This window comes from Filicampus tigris, chromosome 10 (genome assembly GCF_054856515.1).
Source record: "Filicampus tigris isolate MCC_2025a chromosome 10, RoL_Ftig_1.0, whole genome shotgun sequence".
NCBI lineage: Eukaryota > Metazoa > Chordata > Actinopteri > Syngnathiformes > Syngnathidae > Filicampus > Filicampus tigris.
The window spans coordinates 9,664,319-9,681,315 of NC_141226.1; the positions used below are offsets into that span (position 1 = coordinate 9,664,319).

The window sequence follows — 16,997 nt, forward strand, 5'->3', positions numbered from 1 at the left end:
TATATATATATATATATATTTATTTTTCTTTTTTTTCTTTAAACAACTACACATGCTAATATGGTCAAAGTGCCTTTCTGAGTGCCATATTAAGATACTGAAAATGAACAAAATGAATATAGTAAAATTGCAACACTGCTTGATTTGTATTCCATATTAATGCCCATGGAAGTTGCCCTTGCAGCACTAGTTTTTCTTCAACCTGCACTATATTTAAAGTAGATTGACATTGCGACAAAATCCAGGATGTCTGGAGCCAGAGGCTGAGCTGCATTGTGTTTGTTTGTGGAAAGAACTTATACTTGATGTCCCTTTCCCAACATGTCCCATGTGGGAACTCAGTGTGGTACAGGGTGAATATGAATACTGACATAGCCCTGCCGCAAATATTTAAAACCAGAGCTGGGCACTTGACCCTTTTTTGCCGGTCCGGCCCCGACCCTCCACCCTTGACTTGGTTACCCTTCGGGCCGCGACCCTCCGGCCATATTCATAAACATTGCCGGCCCCCGTCCCGTTCCGCCCTCCGACCAAAAAAAAAAAAAAAAAGCGTCTGTGATTGACGCTAACGGCAGAGGCTTTTTAAGGATCATTATCTGCCTAATTTACTATTCAAACCCGCTGTGGACACGCTTCAAAATGCGCCACTAGTGCTTTACTACTAATCGGCCCTCATGCGTGACCTGGTCGAGAGGCGGCCAAATTTCATCTGAGCCTACTCTGTGAAGGGCTTTTTAGGCTTCTTTCTACTCCCGTGTGTGCTGCGTACTGCGTGTGCTTACTTCCATTGCGAGCCCCGGGGTTGGATTTGTCGTATTGTATAATTATTTGGGTCCAACAGACGGCCAGAAGTTGAGTCAACAAGTTACTTATTTATTTTCCACACTTCACTCCTTCACCTTCAAAAAAAAGCCTGCTACAACCACAAAGGGACTGAGATGGCTAGACGATGCATTTAATTTTATTGTGAAAACGATCTGGAAGGTGGCGGCTATGGGGGAACGTGGGTGAGTAGCTTGTTTACTTTGCAGCAGCAGCAACAAGCTGCGTGGTTCATCCGTCTCCGTGTGGGAAACTGTATGTCATCGCAACATGTGACATAATGGACCGATCAGAGCAGCAACAATTCCTGATGGGTGCGCGGCATGTGTTGCAGACCTGTCGCCAACAGCACAATGCGTCGGTCATGTGAATCAATCCGGCAGTTGTTTGTGTAAGAAGAGACGTGAGACAGCAACATGCGTTCAAGCGTGTTTGTATTTCCTTATTGTCACATCACGTAACCCGCACCTCCCACCTGCAACTGAGGCATACCATTACAAGAGGGGGCAGGGGGGCAATACCACAATCCCTATAACAGCAGTTGTCGCTCGCGCCGACACGGGAGTAGAAACAAGCCTAAAAAGAAGCCCTTCACCGAGTAGGCTGAGATGAAATTTGGCCGCCTCGCGACCACGTCACATGCATGAGGGTTGATTAGTGGGCCGGACTAAAATCCACTTCCAGCCGTGCTTAGTCCAGCCATTTTTAAAAATGTGTCACCCCCCACCCCTCCGCCCCAAAAATGGGCATCCGGCCAGGCCGGAGGGTCCGACCGGTCCGGCCCAGGGACGGACTGCCCTGCTCTGGCTTAAACTGTGAGTAATTGATGCCCCAACTGAAAAGGTTTACACTGTGGCTGCAAAGGATTACTTTCGTCTCAATGGACTCCTCAACTCACGTCAACATTTCCTTGGCACCAAGATGCCATTAAATGACGCCAAAGCAATACTGTTAGTATTTCGTTGACCTGAGTGCAAAAACACAGAAGAAGAGAGGATAGGTTAAAATGTATGCAAATTATATATGATTGGGAAAATCTGCGAATGCCAAAATATATGATGGCATTCGCTGTAAATGTATAGTTCCATTCCACCCCAGGTTCTAATGTTTCAGACACGTCTTTCAAAATAAGGTTATTTTGCACTAAGGAAGTCAACCCAAACGTATTTTTTTCCAGAATATGTTCTATGCAGGCCCACTAGTCTGAACACGGCATTCTGAATAATATTACGTTTGTGGAATATGAGAAATCCACCCGTTTTTAGCTAGCTCCGGGGGCGGCCATTTTGTCACTTCTGTCAACTGAAGATGAAATCGAAGTGGCTCAGGGCTCAGTTAACGGCCAATTATAGCTCAGCTTCAGAAAACAGGTGAGCAATGATTGGTTGTTATCTGAGGCCAGAGCAACTTCAATGTCATCTTTAGTCAACAGAAGTGACAAAATGGCCACCCGCGGAGATGGCTAAAAGTGGGTGCATTTTGCTGATTAACTTATATTCCACAAACACAATATTAATCAGAATACCGTATTTCAACTAATGGGCCTGCATACAACATATTCTGGAAAAAAATATTTTTGGCTTGACTTTTCTTTAAATATTTTCTCTTAAGGGGATCCCAAGTTTAACCCAAAAAAGTCCAAATGGGCTGTATCACTAACTTACAGTATGCAAACAAAAAAGCAAATTCACAATTATAGTAAACATTTATATCTGTGAAAAACACTTGTAGGCCATAAATGTGAAACAACAATGAAAAACAGTAACCACGGCTTTAACTGAGCTTGCCTTCTTGTGTGTAACTAGTTCATTATATTAGCCTCTTAAACCAAGCACCACCTGTAACTTTTTACTGCCTTTCCCGGTGCTCACTTGTTGAAACTCACTGCTCTAAAGGATTTACATCCTGGTGATGTTGCAAGGTTCAATATTTGTTTAGGTCACCTCCCTTAAATGCAAATTAACAGAGGTTTTAACTGGTAGCTTAATCTCTGTCAGACCAAAGCAATGTTTGCTAAAGTATTGGAGAAGAATCACTAGATTTTATTGTTGCAATTATTTTTAACAAGTGGCACTGTTTCTATTATATTACAGGGGTGTTCAACAAAACAACATTGACACATGTAATATTTAATGATAGAAGTCACTGAATTTAAATTATGTAATATATTGTGTTACACTGGATCAATTTGCACTGCATTATTAGTGAACTGAAGAAGCAAAAATAAGGGCATATTTGAAACTCAAGCATGCAACGAATGAATGAATGTACTTACTATGTTATTCACTATCACTGCCTTGTTTTGCCTCTGGATTCTAATAGCAAATATTCAGCTCTCTGGTACAGTAGTGTCTTGAGATACACGCGACCTGACATACGTATTTTTCGATATGATTTGTTTTCAGGTGATTTTTCTTTTGTTTTTTTTCTTCATTTTTTTGCTTTGACCTGAATGATGGCAGTGAACTCAACTTAACTCACAACAAGCAAAAGTTTTGCAGCTAGTGATGATTTTTTTCAATTAAGAGACTTCAAGTTAAAAGCTACTTCCAGTTGAAGTTGACTGTTAAAGTAAACAAAAACAAAGAAATTAAATATTGTATATTTAAAACAACCACATTACTTTGCCTCTAAGTCTGCTCGGGTAATACTAACACATAATGGGAAATGCCACAGACGGGTTAATGAATAGCATCTGCATGGTGATAGTGGTATTAACGCTTTAATCTATGAATATTTGAACACAAATGGTGCAGCAACTCATGTAAACAGACAATCTAACAATACTCACAGGGATAAATTAGTATTACTATTCATAGTGTCACTAAAAATGTGAAAAGTCCTCTTCATTTGTCTTCATGACTATATTATGCTGACCCTTGGTGGCCAAATGTTAAGAAAAGTGCTATTCTCCTTCTTAAAAAACATATTCCAAAAATTTGTGAAGGGTTTTGGGGGGAGGCTGAAACGTATTAATTGCATTTCCATTTGAAATACAATGTTTTGATGGTACAGCACAGTCGCAGAACCACAATGTTTTTCGTCTTATTTTAACGTTAAAATGAAATGTTTGATCCAATTCCTTCCCGGATCACTTCTGCAATTTAAAGTAAAGCACTGTTTATATCTGTGAACTTGTCATGAGTTCATGTGTGACATACTAACTGTAAATCTTAAATATTCTGTCGAGTCTTCCATCTGGCTACATGTTAGCATATGCAGACTGAGGCAATGTTCAGATTCACGGTCACAGTGAGCAGTGTTTTCAATGTATGGAAAGGGAGGTCAGGTCGTGAGAGGAGAGTTTGTTTGGAGGTGTTAGTGGACTCGCACATAAACATTCTCTACACTAGGTGGATTGTGTGCTGCTGGACAGATCTGCCACATAAGGGAGTCAGTGTGTATACAAGCCACACCTCGTATTCTGTCTAAATGCTACCTTAGCCTTTTAAGTCGTTTTTCACCAGCAGGATAGCTACCTCTCACCAAAAGAAGTCGCTTCATTTTACACCAAAATTCTGTGAACTTCATCCCCAAGCAATCACGCACGCTCTCCCCTGCTAAAATGTGCTTAGTTCGTGAAGGAAAGGAAGGATGGCCATTTTCTCCCCACCACCACCATGAGTCGAGTTTTACCTGTTTCACAACCAGGAGGAAATGTGACTGCAGGATCTGAGGTGAGAATAGCCTACTTTTGTGCACATGCATTCCAGTAGGCTACTACATTGCATGAGGAGGACTTGATCAAGGCCGCTGATAGTGTAGTGGTACACACGCCTGAGTTGTGTGCGGGCAGCGTGGGATCGATTCCCGCTCAGTGACAGTGTCTATGTGTGCCCTGCGACTGGCTGGCGACCAGTTCGGGGTGTAGTCTGCCTTCGCCCATTGACGGCTGGGATAGGCTCCAGCAACTCCCCGCGACCCTATATAGGATAAGCGGTTTGGAAGATGACATGACATGACTTGATCAAGGGACAAGCAAGTGGTGACGAAGCTATGTCCAGACAGATGATGTGGCAGTCAGAACATGTAAGCCATTCCAATTACAGAAATATCTACTGTAGTAACCTGATAGTGGCAATATGTTAGATTACTCTTAGTAGTCGACCACCGTGCCGCCCGATTTACAGACATATTTACGTATATATCTTTTTATGAAAAAGATTTTCCCTAATACATATAAAAGCTGAACCACTGTCATTGAAATTTATATGTACGTAAGAGCGGCACGGTGGTCGACTGGTTAGCACGTCCGCCGCACAGTTCAGAGGTTGTGGGTTCGATCCCTCCCTGTGTGGAGTTTGCATGTTCTCCCCGTGCCTGCGTGGGTTTTCTCCGGGTACTCCGGTTTCCTCCCACATTCCAAAAACATGCATGGTAAATTGATTGGATTCTCTAAATTGGCCCTAGGTGTGATTGTGAGTGCGGATGTTTGTCTCTGTGTGCCCTGCGATTGGCTGGCAACCAATTCAGGCTGTCCCCCGCCTACTGCCCAAAGACAGCTGGGATAGGCTCCAGCACGCCCCGCGGCCCTTGTGAGGATTAAGCGGTATCGATAATGGATGGATGGATGTACGTAAGATATAGCTTGTGAGTATATCATGTTGTTTTTATTTTGAGAAGTTTTAATCTGCTGTCTGTAGCCTGGTCAGCATTGCAAATACCGTACCTGGATAAGTAAAAGTTAAATAAATGAAATAATGACATGGCTTCATTAACAGCTCTTATGAAGTTTTTTTATTACAGCAGCGTGAAGTAAGTTTTGGAAAAAAAATTAGACATTGCGACTTTTTATTTGTGCACATTAAAAGACACAATGCACACAGCCAGAAGCCGGGCTGAATTTTCTAGTCTTGCACCCGGACCAACTCGGCATAGTTCGCAACTTGGAAAAGTGTATGGCTTGCCACACATCATTTTCTGCCACAGTGAATTCCTGGCTTGCGATTTCCATTTCTGTGATTGAATCCAAGGTCCCATCCCCTACGCGCTTTCCTATTGACATGATAAAAACGCAAATTTGATAACGGAATTGTCCTACAAGTAAGCTTGTCAAAAGTATCGATACTTCGGTACTGACTCGATACTAAACATTTTGAACGGATACAATACTAGCTTGCTGTGGCATCGATATTACCGATACCAAACCACTGACTTTGACACCAACAGCGTTTTGCCAACGTCTGCTCCTAATGGTCTGTTGCTCCCGCACACACTGCCGAAGCCTGCCCCGTACGGCCGCCCCTCCCTCCCTGCTGTGCCGAGTGCAGACTGCTCGTCGACTCCGTACCGGCTGGCAACCGCGGGCCGCAGCGTTGGCTTCTCTGAGTGTGTGCCCGGCCCTTCCCACGGATCTCCCCAGCAGCCACCGCAGTGGCAGCGGTCGCCCATCGCGGGGCCGCTGATCCTGCTCGGGCCGGCCCAGCTGGTTCATTCGGCCGACGCCGAGGCATAGAATGACGCGTTGCGGCTCATGACCCAAAGTCAGAATCGGCTAAGTACGTCTAATGGCAACATTGAACCAACAAGTTCAAAACTCAAATGTACATATCCAGCTAATATTTAGTTTATAGCATTATCTATTTTTTTTTGTTATGAATCGGAATTGCGAATCGTTAGGAACCAGAATCAAATCAAAACATCGGAACCGGAATCATCCAAATTCAAACGATGCCCAACCCTACCTGCTACTCTTCTGGATAGCCAATAACTGAAAGTATTTTCTTTTCTTTTATTATTACTATTGTTATTATTATCTGTGACTTGTTGGATTGCCTTAATAGATAAACATGTGGGTCTAGATACTCAGACAACTTACAGATTTTGTTGTTAATTTATGTTACTGTAAGTGGTGGGTGTTATTCTTTTTCACTACCTCAAACAACTTGAAAATGATGTGCCATTGGTGTTGCACAGTATGGTTATTTCTTTGCACTAGTTCAGACAATTTACAGATGAATAATTGTTTTTTTTGTTTGTTTTGTTCTTTGCACTACTTCTTCCTTTGTTTTGCACTACCCCAGGCTCAGACAAGTTAAAATGTGTTCCAGGCATTGACTGTACAGAGGGTTGTCGAAATTAAATACTGAAGTTGTACTATTTCTTTGCACTACCTCTTAAAGAAACAATTGTATTAATGATCATTTAAGCTTTGGGCGATAAAAAAAGTTTTACAGTAAAAGAAAAAAAAAAGCCTGTGCTTTAATTTGTTCCGTGAGGTATCGAAATGGTCTCGAGTATCGATACTGAATTGGGTATCGGTATCGAAGTTGAAATTCTAGTATCGTGACAAGCCTACCTACAAGTTACTGTCAGTGAAACATCTTACTGACTCGGGCAAACGCTGGATGAGGGATGCTTCTTGGTAGCCTGATGGAGAGCTTACATTTGTCCCTGCATTGGGAACTTCCTCAGCATGTGCAACAGCTGCAAATCAAAAAACGTGCAGAAAAATGTAATAGTTTAGTATTAGTGGATATAAGTCAGTAATCTATACAGACATTTGCATTTTATGTTCAACTGTTGGTTTTTTTAAATACCAATATATTTATTCAGGTGCAGTTTTTTTATCTAACATGCAATATTTTCTTTTTTTCATGAGTACTGTACTTGAGTTTGTAGAGGTGGAAGCTATGTTGAGGAGGCAGAGCCTTACCTTTGGCATCAGCCTGTTATTGCTATAAGTAACTAAAAAGTGCTACTGATAATTGCTGCAACAGCTGACAAACTAAATAAGACCACAAAGCATTTCTGTGAGTACAACAGGTATTTTACCTTCATGCCTCAGAAACAGAAGCGCAGCACATCCAGGATCCAGGAAGAGTTGATTGGTCTCCTTCTCCGCTTACATGTTGACATACAAAAGCAAAATGAGAAACAGTAAATAATTTAAATGCCCTACAAATGATTGTAAAATGAAATTGACCAGGACTGGTGATGCTTGAGTCGCAGGAGACACTGCACTTCTGTGTAGCGGATGATGACGGCTCATAATTTCTTCACTTGAAACTGTCTCAAAATGTCAATCCAGAACAGCTGATGGCCGAAATTGCGCCTGTGTCTTTGGCGACCCTCTAGACAATTCGGCTCATTTTCCTGTTTTGGCTGATTGGTGCTTCATTTCCAAACGCTCTGCTTGTGTATGAGCGCCAAATTTATTGGACTTGCGATGCGGCGTTGGAAGTTCGGGTGCGTTTGAGCACAACTGGAAAGAGACGTTGCCTGTTGACATCGCGGCGGACCTCTTCCATCTCCCAGCGCTACCACGGCGGCGAAAACGGCGCCGAGACAAACGTGGTGGCAAGCTAGCGAGGCAAAAAAGGGAGCATGTACACGCTTCGTCCCCTGCTCGCTCCTGGACGCACGGACGTACTCCACCGCAGTGCCTCGCCCGGGATCCCGCTCCTGGCTGCCTGATACCCGTCTTCGGCTGTCCGCCGCCTACCAAACGTCATCGGACGCGGTGTAAATCGCCAACTTGTCAAGGAGCTTCCCCGGGCCCGTCAATCGGAGGTGACACGCGCATCTGCTGCAGCTGATGCTCCCACAAGGATAGCGTTCTTAGACGCCCGGTCGTTGACGAACAAATCGGTTATCCCGAGGGAGCTATTTCTTTCCAACAACTTGGATTTCCTCTGCCTGACAGAGACTTGGACTGGCGCCGGTGAGTGCAGTGCGATGCTTGTACTATTACCACCTGCATGCTCTTACTTGGATGCGCCGAGAACTTCTGGCTGAGGTGGAGGAACGGCGACTGTTTTTAAAAACAAATTTAAATGTAAACCTTGTATATTCGCCACAGCGTTCAGCAGCTTTGAGGGCACATTCTTTGAAGTTGCCAGTGCCGTCCCTGTGCTCTGCGCTGTCATATACCGTCCTCCCAAATACAACAAGGAGTTTCTGAATGACTTTTCAAATCTCCTCGCCGAAATCATGTTGCGATATGATCGCATCCTGTTCATGGGGGACATTAATATTCACGTGTGCTGTCCTGAAAAAACACAGGCAAAGGACTTTTTAAGACTCATTGACTCTTTCAATTTGGTGCAGTGCGTGGCTGGCTCCACTCACAAACAAGGACATACTTTAGACCTTGTCCTTTCTTATGGTCTATCGGTCTCAAATTTGAACGTTTTGGATAATGTGCTCTCTGATCATAAGACTGTGCTCCTTGATGTAATTTTTTTCCAGTGCTGTCAGAGCTAATGCTAGCGAGCGCAAGGCCCTGGTTTTTAACCACCTTACTGCTAGTCAGTTCTCTGATGCCTTTGATCAGCTTTGTGTTCTTCAAACACAGAGGAGCTCAGCACTTGGTTCCATTCAGCTTGCCTTAATATTTTGGATTCCGTGGCTCCATTAAAAATTAGGCGGCAAAAAATTAGACCGGAGCCATGGTTTTAATAAGAGCACTCGCACAGTTAAACAAGAATGCCGCAGAGCTGAACGCAGGTGGAAAAAAGACAGGCTGCAGGTCTCTTATCAAATCCTAAAGGACTGCTGGCGTCGTTACCAGAGAAAGGTGAAGGAGTCCAAGAGAGACCATTTGTCATGTCTGATTCAGGCAAATCGCCAAAATCCACGTGCCCTTTTTAAAACAATCGACTCTGTACTCAAGCCCCGTTAACCGACTTGCATGGACTCGTCCCCTGAAATGTGCGACAAATTCTTGCAGTTTTTCTAGACAAGGTTGCTACAGCTAGGGCTCTTGTTTCGAACGCCACATTTGACCCCTCTGTCAAAGTTCCTTGTTCAGCAGTGTTCGATTCGTTCGAGCCGGTTTCTTTGACATTTTTGGAGGAAGTGGTTTGGTTTGCCATTTGAAACCATCGGGCTCTTCTTATGACGCCATTCCTCCACACTTCTTTAAGGAGATTGTCCCGACAATTGGTAAATCGTTTTTGGCCATTATCAACAGCAGCCTGTCTTCTGGTGTGGTCCCCCAACAGTTTAAGCATGCTGTGGTGTAACCCCTGCTGAAAAAAACTGGCCTTGATCAAGCTGTGCTATCAAATTTTAGACCCATTTCCAAGCTGCCTTTTATGTCTCAAATTCTGGAAAAAGTGATGCACTCACAGCGAAGATCATACTTGGATAAACACAATGTCATGGAAGTTCTCCAGTCAGGCTTCAAGAAGATGCATAGCACAGAGTCAGCCCTGCTACGTGTTTTCAATGACATCCTCCTGGCAAATGACACTGGAGACCACGGAAGTCATGTTTTGTTGGATTTGACTGCAGCTTTTGATACGGTAGACCACAGTATTCTTTTGACTCGCTTGCAACACCAAGTGGGCATTAGTGGATGCGCTCTAGAGTGGTTTAGATTCGATTTGGGTGGCAGGTCTTTTTCTGTTAGCCTAGGTTTCTCTGATTCCCGCTCTGCCCCTCTATCGTATGCTGTTCCACAGGGTTCTATTTTGGGGCATTTGCTGTTTCCCACTGTATTTGCTGCCCCTGGATTCCATCCTTAGAAAACACAGCATTTCCTTGCACTGCTATGCGGACGACTGTCAAATCTATATCCCGCAAAGCAAAAAAGGGGCTTCCTCCTTAAGACCACTTTTGTCCTGCCTCGAGGACATCAAAGATTGGATGTCACTAAATTTCCTAAATTTCATCGGAAAGAAAACAGAAGTTATGGTGTTCGGTCCCAGCGGCTCGTCTCCATCCTACCCTGTTGTCCTGGGCCCCCTGGCTTCATATCTAAAGCCAACAGTCTCAAACTTGGGTTTTAAAATGGACACTGATCTTAAATTGGACCAGCAAATCAGCGCTGTTGTAAAGTTGAGCTTCTTTCACCTTAGACAGCTGGCTAAGGTAAAGCCCCTCCTTTCCCAGCAGCACTTAGAAACAGTCATCCATGCCTTTGTTACATCTCGGCTAGATTACTGCAATGCACTTTATTTCGGAGTCAGCTAGTCCTCCCTCAAACGTCTCCAGTTGGTCCGAAATTCTGCTGCCCGTCTACTAACTGGAGCTCGGAGGATGGAGCACATAACATCAATTCTGGCCTCCCTTCACTGGCTCCCAGTGCATTTTAGGGTTCAATTTAAGATTCTCTTATTCGTTTATAAGTCATTAAATGGCCTGGCCCCGGCGTACCTCTCTGAGCTCCTCCACCCCGACGCACCTTCCCGCAGCCTCAGGTCATTTTTCAGTCATTCTCCTGGTGACGTAAGTGTCTTTTGGCTTCTGCACTCGGAAGCTGTACTAATGTCTAGCACCTCTCGAAGGCAAAACATCATATTCCACGTTTTGCTTCATTTCCAGTGATGACTCAAAAGAAGAATCACAGATCGCTGCTGTGATGTGGGCACTTTAAATCACTTTCCACTCCAGTAGTACGTGTCCGTGTGTGACCCCATCTTCAAACACCAGCAGGTTGACGTTTCTGCTGCAACCTGTGAAAAAGTCATGGAAACACAGACAGTTGTCAACTGTGTACAGTTTCAGATTACCACCATTACCACATTTTCCTGGATTTAACTCATTCAGTACCAGACTTTTTCAGACCCTCTGTGAAATGACATATAAATACGTCATTGGGATGGAATGAGTTAATAGACACTAGTAAATGTAAAATCCATTTTAGTAGACATGGGTCAAATACAAACTTCAAAAGAATTTCATTTTAAAATAATTTCATTTGTGTATATTTTGGGTCACTTTAGTCATAATTTAAGGAGAGGTCGCTGACGGACGCCCATTTTGCTGACGATTGATAGGAGGACCTTTAAAACAGATGGACTGATGAATGACGGAAGTGGGTTTTCATCTGTCAGTGTAATCGTTACTAACCGCGTCCGTCAGTGATGGTCTGTCAGTTAGCCCGCCCTGTTGTGATGGTCTGTCTGATTTTCTGATGTTTTTTCGTGGGGACCGACTGACGGACCAACAGACTTCTGACGGACTAACTGTTGGACTTATATTGACACGTCCGTGCAAAACGGACAGGGGCGTGGTGGATCAACAGAGCCAAAACCATGACATATATGACGGACTGACTGACGGATTGACGATCACAATTCAGTTTGTCATGAAAAGTGACAAACTGACGGATAACGGACGGGTACCTTGGCCGACGAACCAGCAAAATTTAGCCCACCTGAATTTAAGAATGAAAGGATGACATTCAGGTAGCCTATCAGATATCAAAACAGGTCAAATATAACCTGAACAGTATGTCGCAGGCGTCAGGTGGAGTCATTTGACCTCCAAAATCATCACTTTTCAGGAGACCCCAAAAACGACCCCCAAAACATTTGTCCAAATATTAACGTTATATCGTCAAAGAGAGCAAACCTTTTTCAACAGATGGATCGATAATTTGTAAAAATAAGACCCCCACATGTTGGCTGACCAATAGGATAGACGTGTGGGCAAAAAATAGGAAATTTAACAAATTTGTGACATACGAGGTTCCGGGTAACTACCATTCAATAACAAACAAATGTTTTGGTTCTACACAAATTGGAGTGATGTAGACTCAGGTACACAAGCTTTGTCAAACCAATATCATGTTTGGAGATCTACCTGGTTGATTGTCTTTTCCCAAAGGACTCTTCAAAATCTCCCCAGGAAGAGTCCTCCACCATGGCATCCTCCAGGAGGCTGAAGTATCTGTCTCTGGGGGTTCTCGTGTTTCAGACCACCTCACTGGTACTCGCCATGCGCTACTCCCGCACACTGAAAGAAGATGGCCCACGCTACCTCGCTTCATCTGCTGTAGTGTCCGCTGAGGTGATCAAGATCATCATCTGCACCCTTCTGGTCTTCATGGAGAACAGTGAGTACAGTTGTCCTTCACCATATTACGGTTAACTTTTTACTTGACTCAATCAAATGTATCGCAGAATGGGGGATCTTGCGGAGATCATTTTTCCAAATGGACTAATGTTACTGTAGACTCAGGAAGCTATCAGCGCAAGTCAGAAGGAAGGAGTCTAAAGTTTGGGATCATTTTACAATAGATAAAAGATAAAGTTCAATGTGTACTAATATATATATATATATATATATATATATATATATATATATATATATATATATATATATATTATACATTATATATATATATATATATATATATATATATATATATATATATATATATATATATATATATATATATATATATATATATATATATATATATATATATATATATACATATATACTGTATATATACACATATATGTATATCCAAACTGTCTCTTTGTCGGGTAGATTTCAGTGTGAGGGCCATGAACCAGCTGTTGAAGGAGGAGATTGTGAGCAAGCCTCTGGAGACCATGAAACTGGCCATTCCTGCAGGAATCTACACACTGCAGAACAATCTACTCTATGTTGCTTTATCCAACCTGGACGCAGCCACCTATCAGGTTACACACATGCCAGTTCACTGCCACAGTCGAGGGGGTTTGTGTGTGGTTACCCTGCAATGCACTTGCAGTGTTTTGTGCCTTGCGGGGGCGTAGATATTTTAAAGGGGACATATTATGGAAAATTGACTTTTTAATTGCTTGTGTACAAATGTTTGGTTATAAATGGTTTGTCAGTCTCTTGTAGTTCAATGTAAAAAAAAAAGTCAATGAAACAAATACAATGTACCTACCCGGTATATAAATGTTTAAAAACAAGCAGTTTAAAAAATAAATGCAAATGTAATGAACTGAAGGTAATTCCAGTGGTACTCATACCAATCGTTGAGAATCACTGCTGTATACTGTACAATCATTTATCAAATGGTTCATTCTTAGCATATAAGGCTGCTGACCAAACTCAGTCCAAAGATAAAACCAAGCTTGTCCAAATCACAACTACTAACTAGATCCAAGATAGCATAAGGAGCATGATTTTTGTTTTATTTAGGTCACGTACCAGTTGAAGATTTTGACCACAGCGCTGTTCTCCGTCTCCATGTTGGGCAGGAGGCTGGCTTTCTATCAATGGCTGTCCCTTCTCCTCCTTATGGCTGGAGTCACTTTAGTGCAGGTAGCCACTAAAACTGTAGAAACACACAGGTGTGGCTGCTTCATTCTTACGAAAGTAGCTTTAAATATTCACTCGTCACTGTAGACACAAATATATCCGATTTTGTTTTTGCTAAAACCCCCGCAGTGGCCCACGACGTCTGTCGGAGATTCAGAGCAGAAAGTCCTCTCTGCCAGCGTCCAGTTTGTGGGGCTGATGGCTGTGCTGATGGCATGCCTTTCCAGTGGCTTTGCTGGGGTGTACTTTGAGAAAATTCTCAAGGAGACTAAACAGAGTTTGTGGGTTCGGAACATACAGCTGGGTGAGCACACTTTTCTCATGTAATTTTTAATCATGAACCGTAGATGGTTTTCTCATTCAAGGGGTTTAATTAATTCAGGAAATAAGATGCATTATGGTTTTGAACTGCAGATGATATAATAATGCAGTGAACTTTGACTAAATAGCCTGTGTGTAGTTGAAAATGAGTAAGTCATTGTGTGTTCTTCACTGCACAACTGTGGTATAGGATTTCGACAAGTCTAAAGGCTACTGCCATTATTAGCTATTAAGATTCTAATTTTAAACTGAGTTGATCTCACTGAAACGAAGAAGGACAGAAAAATGTACATCATCATTTGTTTCCTGCAGGTTTTTTCGGGTTTGTGTTTGGTACACTAGGAATGATGGTGTACGACGGAGAGCGTGTGACACAGTCTGGAATGTTTCAAGGCTACAACAAGATCACTTGCACTGTTGTTGTCTTACAGGTATGAGATCTTTTGTTTTGTGTCACATTATCATTTGGTTTTTCTAGGTACATGCGTCCTGTGTGCATAAAGGAGAGAGACTTATGTGGGTTGGTGTGGATGAGGGTTTTTTTTTTTTTGTGGGGGGGGTTACAAAGGAGGTAGTGTGGTCATATTATGTAGAGGGAGAAATATTTGTTTAAAAAAAAAAATCGATCTAAACTCTTATTTAGGGTCCACTGATTGTAACATGGTACTTTGCTGTTCATTTGCACAGATTGCTGTACAGAAGTGCATGTGTTTGACATTTTTGCTCCCACAAGTTGCTTTGAAACACTGTGTGCCTTGCAGGCTTTAGGAGGCTTGGTCATAGCTGTGGTCATTAAATATGCCGACAACATTCTGAAAGGGTTTGCTACCTCTTTGTCCATCATCGTGTCCACGCTAATCTCATATTTCCTGTTGGAAGACTTCAACCCTACCGGGTAAATGCACGCATGTTAATGAGTGACACACATAAGCGATTTGAATTGCAGATGACTGTTGAGGATGTTGTTGTTGTTGTTTTGTTTTGTTTTGTTTTGTTTTGTTTTGTTTTGTTTTGTTTTGTTTTGTTTTGTTTTGTTTTGTTTTGTTTTGTTTTGTTTTGTTTTGTTTTGTTTTGTTTTGCTTTGTTTTGTTTTGTTTTGTTTTGTTTTTTTAATCTGCTTCTAGTTCCATCTGTACACATATGTTTTTAACATATCTATCACTTTTCTATTCCCTCTGTACTTGTCAGTGTGTTTTTCTCAGGGGCAGCACTGGTTATTGCAGCCACATTTCTGTATGGCTATGAGCGCAAAATTGCCAGTGGCAGTGCCATAAAAGTATAAAGGAGAGAAGACCTCCCGCCAGCAAAACACAAACGGAGCAGGACTCTGTGAAGTGCGGGAGCTAGCTGGATACATGTTGGAAAGAAAACTGTTACTGACAATCTGAAATGACTCTGAACAGATATGCCCCTGCATCACTGCAACTTTGCTCAAAGAATGAGAAAACTGTTGTTTTATGTCCACACACAATAATATAATAAAGTATTGTGGTATCTTACTAGAGACAGCAGGGCTTTAGTAGATATTTGTATTTTTTTTAAAGGGTCGCTTAATGGATACGAATAATTGTTTGTCTTAAAAGCTGATGTTGTACTGGTGAGTGTGCCAACCTCAGAAAAAGATCTTGACTGAGCTTCCATCTAGTGGAGGGATGATGAATGAAAATACCTTTTAAAAGATGTTGATGAAAAGAAGAGAGATTTGAGACAAAGACATCACATATTCTGGTGTTATTAATTTCCAATGTAATGTAATTTTATTGGAACAAATGAATTAAAGTCAATTCTGATTTTTGTTACCCCACTGTATAAGAACTGAGAGCATTTGTTTGCATAAGTGAGGGCTTAATTACAAATGCAAACTATCCATTCATCCATTTCTGAAAAATGCCCCTTACCTGCATGCCATAATCTACAGAACAGCTTCTATGCGATACCTTCAAAAAACAAGAAACTGAGGCACTCAGAGTGATTCTTAATTAAAAGTAGTATCCACACACACCCCTGATGGGAGGGCTCCCGCACACAGCGCACATCCCGCACGATTCAACCATCCAATCAGTGTGGGGGTGGGGCTAATTTTTAATTGTTTAATTATTTTTTTTATATAGTTTAGAAACGCTGACAGAAGCCCTTTTAAAATCAGAGGCGGATCGGCCTATAGGCGGGTACTATTTTTGAAAGGTGGTGAGAGCTCTATATAAGCAGCGTGTCGGCTTAAAGTGCTCCCAGTCAGACAAGCGGCTCATCAAAAGCACACAATATTTCCAGATTTCAGTCAGAGAAGTGGAACGCTCATTGAATTTGAACAGAAAAAGTGACTCACTGCCGATATTTGAACAGAAAGAGTGACTCACTGCGCCATGAAAGCTTGTTCACAGCCTAGACCATCATTCAAATCTGTCCCCCAAGCAAGAACAACTATTTTCCCTCGCCTTGCTCGTCGTGGCCTTCGACGCCTAGCCGCAAAAAACAAATGCGTCCATATATGACCCCACCCCATCAATAGTTGCACTGTGTGGTCTTAATAATGATTATAATTGGTTCAATGAATTGATTCCTACAATGATTCAGAGGCATTGTACCTTGTTGTTTTCATATTTATGAATGAAACATGATGACAACCACCACACGTCTGCGGAGCGCCGAATCTGTCTGCCTGCGCCTCAATCAAATACACTGAAATCGCATTACCCCACCTACGCTACCATTTAGACCTGCTTTTAGGTAGTCTGAAATTTAGTCTACGGCTACTTTGTCCCACCAAATTGTCAGGTGCCTCGGGGGAATTCACAAACACAACACAAAAATTAGACTTCCCCTGGCACGAAAATGGAGATGCATCAGTTTTTACACCGAGTGCA

The 16,997-nt window shown here is 42.4% G+C and overlaps 1 protein-coding gene and 1 long non-coding RNA gene across 7 annotated transcripts; one reads left to right on the plus strand and one right to left on the minus strand.

Annotated features, from left to right (window-relative positions):
- Positions 1–5,595: 5,595 nt before the first annotated feature.
- On the minus strand, positions 5,596–8,658 carry LOC147140744 (uncharacterized). Its single transcript, XR_015088378.1, has 3 exons — positions 7,597–8,658; positions 7,121–7,248; positions 5,596–5,817 (listed from the first exon to the last, which is right to left on the minus strand). It is a non-coding gene; the product is annotated as an uncharacterized LOC147140744 (long non-coding RNA).
- On the plus strand, positions 7,988–15,942 carry slc35a3b (solute carrier family 35 member A3b). Of its 6 annotated transcripts, none has more exons than XM_086043042.1 (8): positions 7,988–8,485; positions 12,379–12,607; positions 13,048–13,202; positions 13,693–13,815; positions 13,942–14,116; positions 14,446–14,564; positions 14,895–15,028; positions 15,322–15,942. In XM_086043042.1, the coding sequence occupies exons 2-8, from the start codon at positions 12,415–12,417 to the stop codon at positions 15,413–15,415; spliced, it is 993 nt and encodes a 330-aa protein (XP_085899168.1). In that variant the 5' UTR covers positions 7,988–8,485; positions 12,379–12,414; the 3' UTR covers positions 15,416–15,942. The 6 variants fall into 6 exon arrangements, with proteins under 6 accessions (XP_085899168.1, XP_085899169.1, XP_085899167.1 ...); XM_086043043.1 differs by having other exon boundaries at positions 12,404–12,607; XM_086043041.1 differs by having other exon boundaries at positions 7,989–8,485; positions 12,400–12,607.
- Positions 15,943–16,997: the final 1,055 nt, after the last annotated feature.